This window comes from Tetrao urogallus, assembly GCF_951394365.1.
Source record: "Tetrao urogallus genome assembly, chromosome: Z".
In the NCBI taxonomy this organism is placed as follows: Eukaryota; Metazoa; Chordata; class Aves; order Galliformes; family Phasianidae; genus Tetrao; species Tetrao urogallus.
In genome coordinates, this window is record NC_136816.1 from 52,105,319 (window position 1) to 52,124,571 (window position 19,253).

The following is a 19,253-nucleotide window of genomic DNA, read 5'->3' on the forward strand; positions in this document are numbered from 1 at the left end:
AACAGCAAGAGAAATGTATATTTTTTCTTTCTACATTGGTTGTTCTGAAAGTAATGCCTCCTATTTATTTCCACAGAAACCAAACAGATACAAAGAGCATGGAAACACTATTTGATAAGAGTAAATTCTCAGCTACAATAAGCTATTTTTCAACATAATCACCTGTGCATTTTTGTTAGTTACGAACAAGTGCCTGCATGCCACACTCCAAAAAATCTGCACCAGTGGAGGTGATCCACTGTGTCACAGCTGCTGTGCTGGCATACTTGGCAGGAAAATGTTGCCCATGCAGTCTATCTTTCACTGATCTAAACAGATGGAAGTCAGAAAGCACCAAATCTGGACTATACAGTGGGTGTGGTAGCACAATCCAGCTAAGACTGGCAATGTGCTCCACAGTCTTATGTTCTGGTATGAGACCTGGCATTACCATGTAGCAAGAAAAAGGTTGTCTTCTTCTCCTGTTTGAATCTGGAAATCCAAGCCTTCACTTTAGTCCGCACTGTGATGTAGCAGTCAGAGTTGATGGATTGTCTGCATTCCAGAAAATCCAGAAGTATCACTCTTTTCCTAACACAAAAGATGGTGCACATCATTTTAACCACTGAAGGCTTCATACTAAAATTTGTATTTGATGGGAAATTTACATCTTGCCACTCCATGGACTGTCATTTTGACTCTGGCTCTCAGTGGTGACACCACATCTCATCACTGATGATGATGCAATCCAGGAAATTCACTTTCATCCTTGTATTGATTCAGTAGGTCCTGACAAACTTGCATATGCATTTATTTGCCTGTGTGAGCATTCACGGGATCCACCTGGTGCAAACTTTTCAATATTCAAATGTTGCCAGTGCCATTTCCAACAAACTGAAGCCAATATTCAGCTCTGCACACAGTTCCCTGGTCACAATCCACCAATTTGTATGAATAAGCTGACAGTCGCTCTCCATTTCATGGTGTGACTGCTGTCCATGGCCATTTGGAATGTGGCTTGTCTTTCATGTTGCTGCTGCCACTGCTGAAACATCCACCCATTACCTCACTGTCTCCACAAACATTCAGCAAGGGTAGATAAATGTCAGTGGGTACATTTTTCCCACATGGAGGAATTCAATTCCATGTTTTTCTTCATTCACATTTCCCTGTCAGATGCGACTCTGTCACACGGCAACAAAATGTCACAGAGTGCTGGTGGGAAAGTTCAGCCTCTAATGCCATACCACCAACATCTGCCTCTAACATCATGGACCAACGTCATAAAATAGGAAGCACTGCTTTCAGAGCAGCCTTTGTACTAATCCAAAGTCTTGGAGTTACTCCAAAAGGAAGTGCTTTATGGTGTTAATATGGCAATACTTCAGATGGGTGTAATTCTTTAGAAATTACACTTGTCATGCAAACATACCTCCCATTCTTCTCAAGGATTTCAGTCAGTATGTTTCCTTCGGCATTTCCTCCTTGAAATACATTAACAGCTGCCAGAATTCATGGACATCCATAGGAACATCTTAAACATCCATGTGACATTACAGCCCTTTGCATTTTATTATGCCAAAAGTTCTGAAAATGTTACTTGGAAGTCTTAAAGATATCCTTATGATTGAACCATGATGTCAGAGACCAATAAAGCAAGAGTTTCATGTTTACCGTTAAGCCTAATATCCACAAATACTATGTTTGCAAACCACTGTCCATAGTTTTGTAAAATAAAACATACTTGTAGGGTTGATCTGTTCTGAAAGCAATGAATACTATTTTATGCCATGTAAAAGATGCTGAAAAGTCTTTGGTAAGTGGCTAAAGAAATCCTGTAGCCAAAATTTCAGTTTTAGTCAATAAGTGTACACACTATTTAAGCATTCAAAGTCCAATACAGATCTGTTCTTTTTATTCTCTATCTACACTGATATAAAGAGAGCAAATCAAACATTTCTGTAATTTAATGTATTTTCTTCAGGAAATCTACGGTAAGGAGCACAGGAAGCATAGGACCATTACTACACAAGGTTCTTCATCCCATATTCCCTCAAAACTTCAAAACCTCAGTGAATCTGCCTGTAAAAGAAGCTCTCTTAATTTGGTCCCTCTTTAGGGAGTGGAAAGAAGATGAATAAAATTCAGTTTCTAACTCCTTTAACTTCAGACATTCACAGTCTTCCTCCCCTTCTCCAAGAACTACAACACTACATTCTTCAAAATATCACCATGAACATCACAGCTTCTTAAAGCAAACCTAGAAATACACATATTTACTGCAGTTAATCCTGTGAAAATTACTAAAGGGAGGATATTAGCAAGGCTGTAAGAAAGAAGGGGACAGATTCTTTAACAGTCTGTTGTGGTAGGACAATGGAAATGGTTTCAAACTAAAAAATGGAAGATTTAGACTGGATATATGAAAAAAAGTTTTTTATGATAGGGGTAACAAGGCACTGGAACAGAGAACTGGTGGATACCCCATCCCTGGAGACACTCAAGGTCAGGCTGGACCAGGCTCTCAGCAACATCATATAGCTGTAGCTGTCCTGTTCACAGCAGGGAAGATGGAAGGGATAACCTCTGAATGTTCCTTCCAACTCAAATGATTCTATGATTCTATGATAAACAGAAGAGATTAGACTATCTTTGTGTGAGAGCCTGAGACCATGATGAGATTGTTACTCTGTCAATGACATACCTACTTTAAAACACAATTTTTCTCCTTATAGGATCTAGCCATGTTAGAAAATTATTACTTAGGTTACAAGTGATTTCTATTTCTGCTCTACAATCATCCACTAGAAATAATAAAAAGCAATTTTGCTTTTATGATTTTTTGGATCTCTTTCCCCTCTGACTTGATTTTCAGCCTTGGAAATATCTGCTTTTTGGCCATAAAGCTTTTTCTTCACAATTCAGTCTTTATCCTAAAGTTTCAAGATAAGGTCTCAAATCTGAAGATATTTTAATAATTTTAAGAAGTTAACAAAATCAGTGTAAGTAGTAAGTTATTTAAAAAGTTATACAAGACAGACTGTCTCCAGCTAAGTGAATAGGATTGCATATACTACACTTGGATCAGATGTTATTAAAAAAAAAAAAAAAAAAAAAAAGTATGTGAGAAGGAAGTTTAATTTCATACATATACATTTTAATTTTATATATATACATTTTACGTGTCCTATTCTGCTTCCTGGCAAGTTTTACAGTTCAGTGGAATATCACAAAGCATGTGAGATCTTTTGGTTACAGACACCTGGTATATAATCCAGGTACAAACTAATGACTGAAATTTTCCTTTAGTTTTTCCCCTTTTAAAATAAATCTAACCCAAAATTCTCAAATCTTTCCTCTCCTTTCACACTTCGAAATAAATAAGAAATGTAAAATGTGGCAAATTGCATGCTACTAACAATAGGTGATTTTCATACTTCAAGCCTCTGTTTAGAACAGCTCTTTTCAACCTACAGACTGCCACATAAATTTTCAATGAAGACTCTCAAATGTTCAGTTTAAATCTACTTATAACAATCTTATTTTCCTTAGTTATCTTCTGGACTCTGAAGCAGAAGTTTATAACCCCTAGAAATAGCAAAATAATAACCCAAACAAAGTAAGAACATTTCACTAGCTTCTCCCAGTCTTTCAAAAAACGGACCGCTGCTCAACAGAGCAACTATTCCCTGCCCCCAGCATACATCCCTGTCAACACTAATGCTCAAACAATTATCTCCATGAGCCAAATTCAGTTCATCAAACCAGGAAATTAACAAAGTAAGAAAAAAATGCTGTCAGTTTTTCTCCCACATTAAGGAAATTGAGCAAGCTCAGCAAAAGATTTGAGACTAATGTCAGACACCAGAGAAGTGCAGAAGGCAGGGCCCAGAAGGAGAAGTTCAAATTTAGGGTGACACCAATTTCCCAAGAGACTATCGTCCTAATCTATTCGGGGTGCAGATTTGCACCAGACTGTTCAACTCCTGGCTTCTACTGAAAAAGCCTCAGATTCGTCTCTTTTCTCATTTCCCAAAGATACATAAGTTCCTTCCCTGTTCCTTATACGTCATCTCCAGCATTCTCTTCTGGAGGAGCATCATTAACAATAGCAAAAAAAGCTACCCCTCTGACCAGAGAGCCATAGGAAGTACATGGGAGTTCTTAAGTTAGACGTGTGAAAATCAAATATGCACAGTGGACAGCACAGCAGGAGGTTTTCTTCAATCTTTTTTTCTACTGTTAGACAAGTTGTTTTTACATAATGAAATTAAGAACATCTGTACTATGTAGATGAAAACTTAACACTTTTCCACATTAACAGGCAGAAATAATGGAATTCCAAGCAAAAGTGGTAAAATGAAAACAATGCAAGCACACACTACTATTCTTGGTATGTTTCCCCCATCTCCAGATACCCAACAAAACAGGTTATGCACAAGCTAGAATGCTACCAGTAAGCTTAAGCCAACAGATAAAGACTGCTCCTAGTATTAGAAAAAACAACATAGGAAGCACCTCCCTGACTGAACTGAGTGCACTCAGCGAAACTCTGAAGACCAGAGAAAGTCAGCATTTCTCAATTTTGCTATTTAAATAGCTTCACTAATGAAAGAGTGTGTATTTATTTACCTGAGGGTGCTAAGGGAGCTAGAACAGATGATTGCCAACATACCATCTAACCAGACTTCAGCAAAGTTTGACACTGTCTCCCACAGCATTTTCCTGGAGAATTTCCTGGCAGCCTATGGCTTGGACAGGTACACTCTTTGCTGAGTAAACAACTGGCTGGAGAGAGTGGTGGTGAATGGAGTTAAATCCAGCTGGTGATTGGTCATGTGTGGTGTTCCCCAGTTTAATATGTTGGTGTTCTCCTGTTTAATATCTTTACTGATGATCTCGACAAGGAGATTGAGTGCACTCTCAGTAAGTTTGCAGATTACACCAAGCTGGGAGGAAGCATCAATCTGCCTGGGAGTGGGAAGGCCCTGAAAAGGGGTCTGGACAGGCTGGATCGCTGAACTGAGGCCAGAGGGATGAAGAGTTCAACAAGACCAAGTGCTGGGTCCTGCACTTTGGCCACAACAACCACAGCCAACGCTACAGGCTTGGAGTAGAGTGGCTGGAAGATTGTGTAGAGGAAACAGACCTGCGTGTATTGCTTGATGCTTGGCTGGACATGAGCCAGCAGTGTGCCGAGGCGGCCAAGAAGGCCAATAGCATCCTCGTTTGTATCAGAAATAGCGATGCTGACAGGAGTGCGGAAGTGATCACTCTTCTCTGTTCAGCACTGGTGAAGTCGCACCTTGAGTACTATATTCAGTTTTAGGCCACTTACTATAAAATGTGGAGACTCTGGATTATGTTCAGAGGGCAACAAAGCTGGTGAAGAGTCTGGAGCACAAGTCTTATGAGGAGCAGATGAGGGAACACATTATTTAGTCCGGAGAAGAGGAGGCTCAGGGGAGACAATTAACTACCTGAAGGGAGGCTGTGGTGAGGGGTGGATCAGTCTCTTCTCTCATTTAGTGATAGGACTAGAGGGAGTGACCTCACGTTGACCTCAAGAGGGAGTGACCTCAAGAGGAGATTCAGGTTGGAAGATAAGAAAAACTACTTCTGAGAAAGAGTGGTCAGGTGCTGGAAGGAGCTGTTCAGGGAGTGGTGGAGTCACCAAGCCTGGAGATGTTCAAGAAACATTTAGATGTCGTACATCTTGTGACATGGTTTAGTGTGAAATACTGGTGATAGGCAGACAGCTGGACTGGATGATCGTGGAGGTCTTTTCCGATCTTGGCACTTCTATGATACTATGATCTCTTCAAAACTAATGTAAACGCTAATCACAGTGTATAAGAATGTACGCTAAGAACACGGAAAACTCAAAGATGACAAAATGTATTGAGTAGACAATGAAATATCTATGCTGACTTTGTTCTCATCTAAAAATCAATACCAGTATAACTGCACAGCGTTTTTTGTTGTTGTTGTTGTTGTTGTTGTTAGTTATAGCATAACTAACGATGTATTAACATTATGCACATTTACAGCACAGTTAATTCAACATCTGTAGTAACACTGGTCTGTAGAACCTGAAGTATCTGGTCCCAAATCTGTTTATTACTTATGCACATTCTTGGTTTCAAAGAAGTTACATAAGCTCTCTTTCATTACAGAATTAGGCCTAGGGGGAAAAGTCAAGGAAGAAAGGAGGAAAGAAAGATGAAACTTAACACAGGTATCAACAGCTGCCATATGCTTTAACTTAGGTCAGATCTCTAGTTCACGCATTAATTTTCTTGATGGTGTGAAAATCATTAAAAAAAGATTATTCTTATTGAGTCAAACTGTGATACCACAGTTGAGTACATACCACATACAAGTATATAAATCATTTTAACTCTTTCTACTTCTATAGCTTATAGACCTGAGTCACCACGACATTTTCAGGTTAACTTTGCAGGGTTGGTGTTTGTCTGAAATTGTTACTGAGAAGACAATGAAAATCATTTCCAAGGTGTTTTAGAACTCAGAAAGTTTTTTCAGCTTAAAAATAACTTGCTCTTGGATTTTGTAGCACCTTTTCATTTGATTAAAAGACAAAATATTCAATTCTTACTTAAAATATTAGATCTTCCTCAATCTCCAGGGTTTGGCATTTTTTTCCCCACACTGTCACCAGCTATTTTCATGATCTTCCAGTCCAAGATACTGCAAATATTTTATTTTTCAATGGCAACAGCTGATGCTGCTGTTTTCCTCCACTAAGAAAGTCTGCTTTACTACAGCATTAACGAACACCAGCAGTCAGTGGTAACATGCAGCAGGGCAAATATAGCAAAGAATGGAAGAATCCAGCAAAGGCATCCAGTATGAAAGCTCTTCACTCGTGAATTACTCAAAAAGCAGATGATGCTGGCTGGGGCAAAGGATTTGCTGAAGTACTACTAGAAGCAACTTGGTTGGAAGCAAAGAAGTACAGGGGAACTGCACCTGCATAAGAACTGAAAGAGAATCTCTGATGGCTGAAGAGTATACTTAGAAAAAAGTAGAAAGTTAATCAACTCATCCTGAAGAGATTCTGAAGCAGTAAAAATTCTGAGTGGCACAGAACAGAATGCAACAGAATTTGAATTCTCAGAATTGAGAATTTGAGGATTTTAAGTACAAAGGAATCCCAGAACTTCAGTTCTAGACATAGAAGAATAAGAAATGGAGCCTCTTGTGGGGCAACACCCACACCACCATAACTCTACCAATCCCTGATGGAAACAGATCTGAAAAGCAAAATGGAAGTGTTAAAATGCTCGTCGAAGTTGAACTAAAGTCCTAAAAATGTCTGCAGTCAGTTCACAAAGGAAAAATACCAATACAGCCTAAGGAAATAGTATAGGTCTCCTGATCCTGAATGAGCACTCCACTTATACAATGTATAGAATTTAACAATACTTAAAGTCAAGCTGTTATATACTAGGATTGTCAGTGCAGCTATAACATCTTCTATACACTAAGCATTACTATAGAATTGTTTTTTATTTTCCCCCCCTGTAGATTCACATTCTGATTCAGCACGCAAAAATCAATATTTCTGACCTTTAAAGGCCATCTAGTCCAACTCCCCTGCAACGAACAGAGACGCCTACAGCTATATCAGGTTGCTCAGAAGCTGGTCCAGGCAGCCTTTAAATGTCTCCAGGGACAGGGCATCCACCAGTTCTCTGACTAACCTGTTGCAGTGCTTCACCACCCCTACTGTAAAAAACGTTTTTCTTTTATCTAATCTAAATCTCCCTTCTTTTAATTTGAAACCATGTACCTTGTGTTATCACAACAGATGCTGCTAAAGAGCCTGTCTTTTTTTCTATAGCACCTGTTTAGATATTGGTAGGCTGCTATCAGATGTTCCCAGAGCCTTTTCTTCAGGATGACCAGGCCCAGCTCCCTCAGTCTGTCCTTGTGGGAGAGGTGTTCCATCTCTCGGATCATTTTTGTGCCCCTTCTCTGGATGCATCCAGCAGGTTTACATCTCTTCTGTACTGATTAATCTACATCTGGGTGCAGTCCTCTAGGTGAGGTCTTAGCAACACAGAGTGCAGCTGCTCTCATCCTGCTGGCCATGATTCTTTTGATGCAGTTCAGGATACCATTGGCTTTCTGGGTTACGAGGGCCCATTGCTGGCCCATCTGCCTCCCATCTGCCAGCACCCCCTGGTCCTTTTCAGCAGGGCTGTGCTCCATCCTTATACCCCCCCAGCTTGTACTGATAGTGGGGGTTGCCTTGATCAAGGTGCAAGACCTTGCAGTTGGATTTGTTGAATCTCATGAGGTTCTCCTGGGCCCACTGCTCAGGCCTATCTAGGTCTCTGAATGGCATTCCATCTCTGGGGCATGCTGATCACACCACGTAGCTTGGTGTCATCTGCAAACTTGCTGAGAGTGCACTTGATCACACTGTTGATGATGAAGATATTACAGAGTTTTTGTTGTTTTCCTTCTCTCTCCCCCCTTCCCCCCCAATAAGAAATGGAGGAGGAAGAAATGCAAAGAACTCAATCTTCTAAAGGTTCCAGCATTACTAATTTAAATTTCCCCCCAATGCAAGTAGAGTTTACATCTACTCAAAAATGAAATTAAAATCATTTTTAAAAAGAATCTATGCAATTTTCACAAGAGAAGAAAATTAACACAAAGTGACGTTCTTCTCACAGCTACTTAAAGAAAGGAAAATGTAATTTAAAAAGGTTTATGTGTATATTGTTTGGTAGTCCTAAAGTTTAAAAGAAAGCATACACTTAGAAACATAAGAAAAAATAAATCCTTCAAAAAGAAGTAGCAATGCTTCTGGTGAATAAAATCAGATTGCAACTACCCTTAAATTCACTATTTGAATTGTCAACTATATGTTAATAGGTGTTAACTAAGTACTGTGTAAATGCAGTTGTAGTGTCTTAATCTAGTTCACACAGAGCAGTTTTTACACAGGACAGACAATAACTCCAGAAGACCGTAGTGGCTTTCAAATGTAGGGCCATCTCAAGACTTTCTGTATGATCCTAGGAGGAACATAGGAGGTACTTAAACCATATCTAAGTATCTCTGGACTAACAAACAATTCTGTCTGGAACTGGACCCAAATTTATAGAGTATGCTGTTAGAACTCCAGGATGGAGCTGGTGACAACCCTAGACAGCAGCTACACAATGCTCCTGCACTTTGAGAAAGGTTCTTTAATTTGGATAGAGTCAGTGTGCATCCAACAGTGCATGCAGCACATTCACCCTCCTGAATGCCTGTGCTCTTGGATAAGCAGTGGATAAACACATGAAATAGCTTTATCATGCTGACACAGTATAGCTGAGCAGCTCTGCAGATCGTTCCCCAATAACTAATATAACACAGCATATCCCAGTCCTTTACATTAATTCAGCTAATCAGCAGCTGTTACATAAAATCTTCTATTTATAATGAGAATAAAGAAAAGAGACATGAGTTTCTTATCAGAAGTTTCTTAATAGTCAGAGTCAGAACCGGTGCCCATGGCTAATGCGCAAAACAAGCAAGGAAGCAGACGTAATTCATGTGGTAGACAGAAGATGGAAAAAATTTGAGATCTACACCAGAGATAGCACAGTTCTTGAGTAACCAAGAAAATAAACTACTTCTGTTTTTGAGTTAGCAAGACACATCATGCAGCAATACAAATTTGCATTCTCTGCAACATTTCATTTCACTTGTACAAAATGTATCCTGAGCTCAGCAGTAAAATAATACAAAAATTAAACAGTTTAGATTTATATTTATAAAAGAAATCAACTGCACTGTGTAACTTTCAGAACTTTCTTTACTTTAAAAAAGCAGAACCTTGATAATGTAAGTTAATTGGCAATGCAACTTAGAATGGTGATATTTCACAAAGAGAAAAAGCAGTAACTTTACCAGTGCTGCGGGCGAAAAAACAATCTTGGGAAGATTCCATAGTTTTAGAAAGGTGGTTTTAAAAAGGGCTGCTTCACAAAAATCAATACACTTTCCCCATAGGTTCATGATGTAAAATTCTATAATCAAGGCTTGTAGATTTGTAATTATGGTATGTCAGCCACATTTAAACAAGAGTGTTAAAAGATTGTTAAAGTTAAACTAGCACAATTGCAATGTGAATTGTCTTAGTCTCATTCTAATCTACTGGTGTCACTTCCATTTAACCAGATGGAAACTATGGGCAAATATCAGTGCTATTTTCACATGCCCCAACTTACTTTGTTCACAGTAGTTTTTAAAACCCTTGCTGATCTGAAATGAGTATAAGATTTATTTATTTGTTTAAAGATCAATTCATTTACTCTGAAGCGGGTTTTTGAGCTTGGACTACTGAGAGTAAGACTATTTTGAAATGATTAAATAATACTTCTTGCTACGACATAAATCACAAATACAACAAATACTAATCACGCTCATCAAATCTACTTATTTGAATACTGGGTAACGAAAGTATGCAATCACCTGGCTATTAGTTTTGTCTGAAAATGCAAGAGATTCTCCCCGTTCATAGTTAAAGTTCCCTTCATTAATACATAACAAGGAAGAAACACAAAGGCAAGTAAATTATCCACAAGTACAACAGTCTCTTGAGAAGAATACACAAAGAATCTGTAATATACAGATTAAAAAAATCCCACATTAAACACCTGCTTTGTTCTTAGTTCAAAAAGTAATGAGTTAGATAACTCATAAGAGTGAGCTACAGCAGGCGATTAAAAACAGACAAATGAAGTGCCAAGAAAGTGCAGAACATCCCAGTAGTTCTTGACCCATACTTATTTTGGTATACTTGTGCAGTCTGAGCATTGAACATGCTTGAAAAATCAGCTTTATAGACTGAATTCAATGCAGTTTTCTAAACTGCAAACACAGAAAAATACAAGGAGAAAACGACTGAAATATTGAGTCAGTCATTCTTGGCATGTTTATTAATACTTACGTGCTCTCTCACACATCATGAATAAAATACCTATACAGATTCTATAGTTCCAAATGAGGAGAAAATAAGAAAGTTCCCAAACTCACTCAAGTCACATGCACAACAGCTGCAGTACAGAGTACTGAATAAAGCTTCTAGTTTGAGAAGAAGAGGTGGAGTGGAACAAAACCATGCCTATTCTTGCATCTGTGTGTGCAACTGCCACAGAAGTGAGCAGCTGCTGCTGTCATTGAGACCTATGAAAGCCAAGCCAGAAACAGCCCATGTGTTTCAAGTGCTCAGGCTACATAATAAAAGTACAGTTTCTATTGATGCATCAAACTAACTTAAGGTATGAAGCGTTTAATCACAGTGCTACTCTGCTGAAAACATAAACGGGATTTTAAAAGATAAGCAGGGTTACCAAGAAGGAAACAAGAAAGTTAACTTTGAGCTTGCCCACATGAGCTCAAAGGTGCCTTGGAAGAATGTTACATTTCCTTACAGTAGTCCAGCTACTGCAGAGTATAGATCTGTATATTGTAATCACACAAAACTCAAACAGAGAGCACTCTCTTATTCACACAGCAAAAAGCAAAAGTGAATCCTGTTGACTGCACTTGAACTCCTCACACCCTTTGTACACAGTGTTGCATGCCTCACTCTTCAAAATATTTTTTTTTCTTTAAGTCTAGTTTATTTTTCATCATATCAACACCCTGAAATACACAGATGTGTGGACCTCTAAGGAGGAAGCTGTGACACAGCAGCTCAGTTTTAGGTTGGTGTCAGACCATAACTAAAGGTAAGCCTCCTATCACAACTGGCAATAGTTTCACATCAGAGGACTGCTCACCTATGCAGTGCTCCTAAACTATGCTTTAACTTATTACATATTTTGTTACCATTACCCTTAAAAGGCCACAGTATTTGTATTGGCTAACAAGGTAGTTTTCAGCAGTAGTAAGGCTTTGCCTGGGCTTGTCTTGGCCAGCCAGGAGTCCTTCTTCAGGAGCTTAACTACAGTTCTGACCAGGTACCACTTACTGCTTTTGTTCAGCTTCTACAACTGAATGGCATGACACTCCTGTATTGGCTTTCTTTCACTAACAAGCGTATTTTAGTAAGAATGAGCTGCTTCTAACGTTGAACAAAAAAAGCAGCACAGAAGATCAAACAAGAGCGGGATGATTAGCAGAGTCCTTGAAAACAGAGGCACAGGAAGCTGTGAAATGCCCCAATGCAGTGAACAACTCATCTATAGCCAAGTAGTGATCAAAGGAGTGCAATCTGAAGGGATGAGTAAAACCAGTTTTAGGATAACAAAGAACGATTTTCCAACATACGTTGAACATATCATATTCAGTAAATTCAGATTAAAGGTGGAGAAAAAGAGTATTTTATATTATTCATATAACTATTAATATCATTGCAACTGGACTAATACTAGGAACTTAAGCAGCTTACTTTGTAACTCAGATGCAACAAAACTGTGACAGAATTAAAACAAAAACCCATGGATTTCCATGCATTAAGTCAACAAGGAAGAAAACAAAACAAGAACAACAAAACAAAACACTAAGAAGAACATGCTAAACATGTATGACTGCTGTACTCGACTCTACACTGTAATTAATAAACCATATTAAATGTCACCCCAGGGACAGAAACATCAGGTTTAGGATATAAGAGAGTGGAGAGGAAAATAGCCTGAAGGAGAACAGGGAGGTAAGAGATGTGAAGCTGTGTTCCTCCTCCTCCAGCAAGACAAGGACACCTCTTTGGTAAGCACTGTGCCACCCAATGGGTGAAGAATGCTTAGGCTGGTCTGCATCTTGCTACCACTACCATCGTGCATTAGCGCTACTGCAGCTAAATTATAAATAATAAATAGCAGCAGAATTTATTCATGGCAGCCTGGAGCCTGTTATATCTATCACTACAGTAACTCATCTATTCTTTTTAAATGTTTGTAATCTGCTCCATGACAGACTTTGTGAGGGGGCTCTGTCCAACTGTAAAGGCAAAGTCCAACTGTACTCAGCATAACACACTACTAACTTCTAATTGGCTTTCTCAGACTCACTGAAACTACAGAAGCAGTACAAAGACTAAGACTAAGAATGTATAAACTAATCTCAGATCTAGAAGCACTGAGGACAATGGCATATAGACACCGAAGTAGCCCCATGTACAGTTATCTTTCATGCATAATTGCACTGGGACCACAGAACTGTTTTCAGGTCCAAAGTGACACAGCTATATGGCACAGTATTCAACACACAAGCAAACAGGCAGGCATGCACCACCTCTGACTGGAGACTCATTATTTGATGTACATTTCCCTTGTTTCCCAATTTACAGACTTGAAGGAAAACCTTGTTCAGGTAGCTTTTGTGATGCTGTATGAAGTAATGGTCATCTGAAAAGCTATTAGGCATTACCACACAGTTATTTTGGAGAAACTATCAAGCAGCAGCAATAAGCTACTGTAGGAATTTCAACGAACTACTTGTCATTTATCAGATATACCAGGTTTCTCAGAAAACACCTGTAAGTTACTCCTTTGACCAAATGAAAGAACACAGATTGGGAAAAAAAAAAAGATGATGGCCTAAGTAATGGTAGCTTTTCCACACTTCAGAGTACTCCGCCTATAAAACACAGACACAAAACAGGAAACACTTCAAAATGCAAAGAAGCATTTACAGTGTTGCTGCCTAGCCAGGCCGGTAACCATAACCTATGTCACAGAAGGAACCCAAAGCAAAAAGCAGCCACCCAGTCATTTCAGACTGCACTTAAAATCCCTTGCTGAAAAACAACGTGAGTTCATAATCTGCACACCCTGCACAGTGACAGGAAATAGGGTACATAATCAATTTCTTGTTTGCAGCTGCACTTGAGAGTTGCTCTGCATTTTGAGACTAGGAACTAAAAATGTATCCATAAAAACAAAACTCTGTACATGTTACTTTGCTAGTGTTTAACTCCAGTCTTCCCAACCTATAGGGTGTTAGAAAGCACGTCCAATCTACTTTTAGGCTTCTACCAACTAAAATAGGTTACAATACAAAGCCAATTGCATAAGACTATTCTACTTAATGTCCTGATCTGGCACACATTGCAACTCCTATTCACGCCTGAACCAGTGCAGACTCAGTAGGTCCTAGTGCCTGCAACCAAATATTTCACACTAAAGGCTTTTCCTAACAACCGTAACAAGAAAGATTCACAGGGATTAAGTGCATGCTTCTGAATCATGAGAACAGCTTTGCTATATTTTGAGAACAGCCCTTCATATAACCTGAGTGGATACAAGCTGAACGACAAGAGGCTTGTATAAATGTAAGATCACGAACAGAATGCAGAGGAGGCCGTGGAGCTTGGTGTCAAGCGAAGAAAGTAGAATAGATGTCCTGTTGTTGAAGATAAGATGGCAAAACAGTTGCTTCAGCTCAATGTGATACGAGTGGGAACTGGTATGAGCTACCCTTCCTTAAAAGGTTGGAAATTTACAGCAAGAATGACTATTAGCCTTCATCCCATGACCACCAGAGATGTTAATTATTTCTTGGAACTTCTGCCCATGTCCTTGGAGTGTAATGGACAAGTAAGTATATGCTATGCCTTTAAATATGTAGTAGTTCCCCTCTTCGATGTGCATGTTGGTGGAGCGATCCCCCACGCATGCACCCAGCGCTGTAATAAAGGGAATACCTGCTTGACATAACTGATTGGTGTGTCAAGTCACTTTGTCAGTTTTCCCGGCTTCACTTCTTAGAGGTGAACAGCACGTAGAGCAGACAAAACTGAGAGGCGGCTACCAAATCTACAACCAACTTGGCGGCATGGAAAACCGACCGCCGAGTATTTCAGCATCTGTTTGGTAGAGCAGCTCAGGCAGGCTGCCCCTCGAGGAGTCCAGCAAGGCCGCTCGGACCCCGACACGGCAGCGTGACTGCCCTCGGCTCTCCAACCGCTGAGGATTCAGAACAAAACCCCGCAGCTGTGGCGGCGGCAGGCCTCTTCCCTAGGCGGGAGAAGCCGGCAGCCACGGCGCAACTTCTGGCGCAGCCACAGCCGCCCCCGCGCAGGACGAATGCCGCCGGCGGACCGGGCACCGCCGCGAGCATCGCCCGCCGGGCCCAGCGGCGCCCAACGCGTGGCGGCGGGGCCGGGGCGCCCGCCAGCCCTCCCACACTCACCGCTTCACGACGCCGGTTTTGATCTTGATCTGCCTCAGGCGGGGATCGGCCATGGCGGGGCTGCAGAGCGGGCCGGGGCCCTACGGCGCACGGGCGGAGGGCACGGTGGGAGCGGCGGAGGCCCGTGACTGAGCAACACGGCCGTCCGCATGCGCCGAACGGACGGCAGCCTGCACGGCGGAGAGGGGAGGCGGGGTGAAGGGGGGGTGGCGCTCCGCGGAGCCGCTCCCAGCTCTTCCGTCCCCGTGGCGGCGGCTCCGGGCTGCGGACTGAGGGGTGACTGCGGCGTGAGCAGAGGGGCAGCAAGCTGGAGAAGTTTTTCTGCCCCGAAATAACTGAGAACGCAACAGCAGCGCTGTGGCTTCAGCCTTAGTGTTATTACTGAACGGCAGTTTAAGGCTTTCTTCCTTTGTGCTTGTAATTAGTTGAAGCTAAGGCTCACCAGGTGGGCCAGTCCCTGCAAGGCTTTGGCTAAGCTCTTTAAAATCCTTACCAGCGACCTAGATAGTGGATTTGAGTGCACGCTGAGCAAGTTTGCTGGTGACACCAAGCTCAGTGGTGCAGCTGATGCCATGGAAGGGAGAGATGCCATCCAGAGGACCTGGAAAGGCTTGAAAAGTGGGTCCTCATGAAACAAATGAGGTTCAACAAGGCTAAGTGCAGGGTGTTCCACTTGGGTCATGGCAAACCCAGATATGAGTACAGATTGTGAGAAGAACTCATTGAGAGCAGCCGTATGAAGGAGAACTTAGGAGTTCTGGTGAACAAAAATCTTGGCACAACCCAGCAGTGTGTTCAGCAAAGTGCAGGGTTTTGCACTTGGGTCAGAGGAATCTCTAGCATCTATACAGACTGGAAGGAGTGGTCCTTGAGAGCAGCCTTTCAGAGAAGGACCTGTGGGTCTTGATGGATGAAAATGAGCTCCAGTGCTCTTGCAGCTTGGAAAGCAAATGGTATCCTGGGCTCCATCAGATGAGGGGTGGCCAGCAGGGACAGGGAGGTGATTGTCCCCCTCTACTCTGCTCTTGTGAGGCCCCATCTGCAGTACTGTGTCCAGGTCTGAAGCCCCCAGTACAAGAAAGACACGGAGCTGTTGGAGAGGGTCCAGAGGAGAGCCACGGACATGATCAGGGGACTGGAGCACCTCCCCTACTAAGATAGGCTGAGGAAGCCAGGCTTGTTCAGCCTGGAGAAAAGAAGGCGGCGGGGTGACCGTATTGCAGCTTTTCAGTAGCTAAAGGGAGCCTACAAACAGGAGGGAATCAACCCTTTGAAAGGGTAGGTAACAGCAGGACAAGGGGAAATGGTTTGAAGTTGAAGGAAGGAAGATTTAGGTTGGATGTCAGGAGGAAATTCTTTACTATGAGGGTGGTGATGTGCTGGAACAGCTGCCCAGACAGGTTGTGGATGCCCCGTCCCTGGAGGTGTTCAAAGCCAGATTGGATGAGCTCTGGGCAGCCTGGTCTAGTATTAGATATGGAGGTTGTTGGCCCTGTCTGTGGCAGGGGGGTTGGAGATTCGTGATCCTTGAGGTTCCTTCCAACCCTAGCCATTTTGTGATTATGTGTGCACTTATAGCCCAGAAGGCTGACAATATCCTGCAATGCATTATAAGAGGGGTGGCCACCAAGGAGAGGGAGTTGATTGTCTCCCTATACTCTGCCTTTGTGAAGCCCCTGCTGGAGCACTGCATCCAGGTTTGGGGTCTGCAGCACAAGACAGACATGGAGCCTTTCGAGAGGACACAAAGATGATGAGAAGGTTGAAGCCTCTTCCTTGTGAAGTCAGGCTGATGGAGCTGGTTTGGTTTGGAGAAAAGAAGGATTCGGGGAGATCTCGTTGTGACCTATCAGTACTTAAAGGGAGCTTATAAACAGAAGGGAGACTGACTTTTACACAGGCAGATAGTAAAAGGATAAGCAGTAACAGTTTTTGCAGCATCTGATGCACAGACTCAGATGGGAATGATCCAAATTATTTATTACAAGTTCTCACATCACTTATATACCTTCACAAATTTTCTTTTTCTAGCTTTTCTATCCACCTCTACAACTTTCCCATCTACCTTTACATGTCAACAGAGCATTCTACAAAACACTCTTCAATCTTTCATGCAGGTGTTTGTCCAATCAGAGCCATGAGACATTCTTTCTTCTTCTGGAGGTGTCCTTGGTTCTCATGCTGTTTATCTTGCTCCACAGCTGCTGCTCTGAACAGTTTTTCTTGTATTCCCACAAGTTTTAATCTAAATGGGGGAAATTTACATTAGATACTAGGAGGAAATTTTTTACTCGGAGGGTGGTGAGGCACTGAAACAGGTTACCCAGAGAAGCCGTGGGTGCCCCATTCCTGGAGGCATTCAAGGCCAGGTCAGATTGGTTTCTGAGCAGCCTGATCCAATGCCTGACTTAGTGGTTGGCAACCATTCCCCTGGCAGATACAATGCTTCAAGCTTTATTCCAATCCAAGGTGTTCTGTGATTCTATTATAAGCTGGGTAGGCACTTGCAGTATTGAATTCACAGGAGCATTATCTGAGGTAAGCCTGTGCTCTAAGAATCATGGTTGTTCCATTTGCCCCACATGGTCTCTGAATTAGCAGTCTGGTCTCCTGCTTCAGTCAGTGGAAGAGGCTGCCTCCTCTCCTGAATGTCTTGAGGTGCCCCCTTAAGGGCATATACTTCTTTGTTGTCTCTGTGGGGAGACATAGGTTTTCAAATCAACCTGAATAATGCCGTATCTGTCCTCTGTACAGACATTTACAGATGAGCTGTTTATCTGATACACAAACCTGACACCTTTTGTGCAATGAGGAGAGAGAAGCATCGTGGTAGGTGCAAGACAGCATGTGTCCACTCCCTTCCTTCAACTGAAACCCAGATCTTCTCAGCCAGGCTTGGAAAGTTTAGCAAGTTGTTGTGGGGATAAATGCATTCTCTCAGCAGCTCCAAAATAGTAGGATGTCCACCTGTGCTATGAACCATTTAGAAATACAAACCAGCACAAGTCGCCTGCATTACTGCTTTGGGCCTAAAATGTTGTCTTTTCTATATTTGACATGATTGTAGCAGAACAACAAATATCTGTAGGGAGATTAAAAATGTCCTAGAAACTGCAGTATTCATGAAAGTAGCTCTTTGTTTCAAGCACTACAGAGTTTTCAATTTTAGCCCTGAAACATCAATTCATGTCTCCAACAGCGTGCAGGGAGGCAGCGCACTTCCCAAAAAATAGAGTCTGGCTGATATACTGGGCTCTCCATTGCTCTCAGGAGGGAATTGAGTATGACAGTTATCCTTCTTTCCTTCTTGATGGAGGCAGTCTTAAGGCATGGAGTAAACCGCTTCATCCTAGATAACCTCCAGGGTGGACCTTCCACTGCATCCTCACTCACCCCTCCCTCAAGATCCAGAATCTCAAACATACTATGTAGTGGCTAGGGAATTGAGGTAGGTGGGGATGGGGTTTGCCTGTGACACCAAATTAGGCCCTGTTTCCACCTTTACTCATTTCTTAAATCCCTTTCCTTTCACTGATCATGGTAGAGCAGAGGATCCACCACTGTTTGTGTGGTAGTGCTCTGGTGCCCTTCTTGCAGGTAAATTTGTCATAAGTAGTAGTCCTAAGTCATTTTGCTGTTTTGCTAAGTGCTGCTAGGAGGTGGGTGCCTGAAGATAGTTTCCTAGTGCTCCAGCTATGCTGATGTATGGAACAGATAATGCAAATTCATGATATTTCCTTGACTATAGTAGTGGAGTTAATGAAATAACAGGGCTAGATCTTTTGTTGGAGTGGAGTGTTTTGTGATATACCACTAGTTCATCTGGAATACAGAGCCAATACTAGGTGATGTTCAAATTAAAAGCTATACAACACCTATGCTGCTGAGGCCAGAGTGTACCATGCAGAAGAAGGTGCAGTCACCTCTAAAATCTACTAACCTCAGTGGCAGTTTCCATCTTATTGTTTGTTACTAGTTGGGTTTGACAGCTTGAAAAAAATATGTCCATGGCTGTGCCAAAAGTGTGCTCACTTCATCTGAGACTACTACTTTAATATGTTAATGCTGAGTGAGATTTTATACTATTTTGTTTATCCATCAAAACCATC

The 19,253-nt window shown here is 41.7% G+C and overlaps 1 protein-coding gene across 2 annotated transcripts in view; it reads right to left on the reverse strand.

Annotated features, from left to right (window-relative positions):
* The window catches only part of TBCA (tubulin folding cofactor A), a gene marked incomplete at its 5' end in the record, with an annotated part of 31,883 nt that extends 16,686 nt beyond the window's left edge, over positions 1 to 15,197 (reverse strand). For both annotated transcript variants that reach the window (XM_079548214.1, XM_079548213.1), the window contains one exon: positions 15,145 to 15,197. In XM_079548214.1, the coding sequence (XP_079404340.1) occupies positions 15,145 to 15,197 (53 nt within the window). The remainder of the gene's footprint in view (positions 1 to 15,144) is intronic.
* Between the last annotated feature and the right edge of the window lie 4,056 nt (positions 15,198 to 19,253).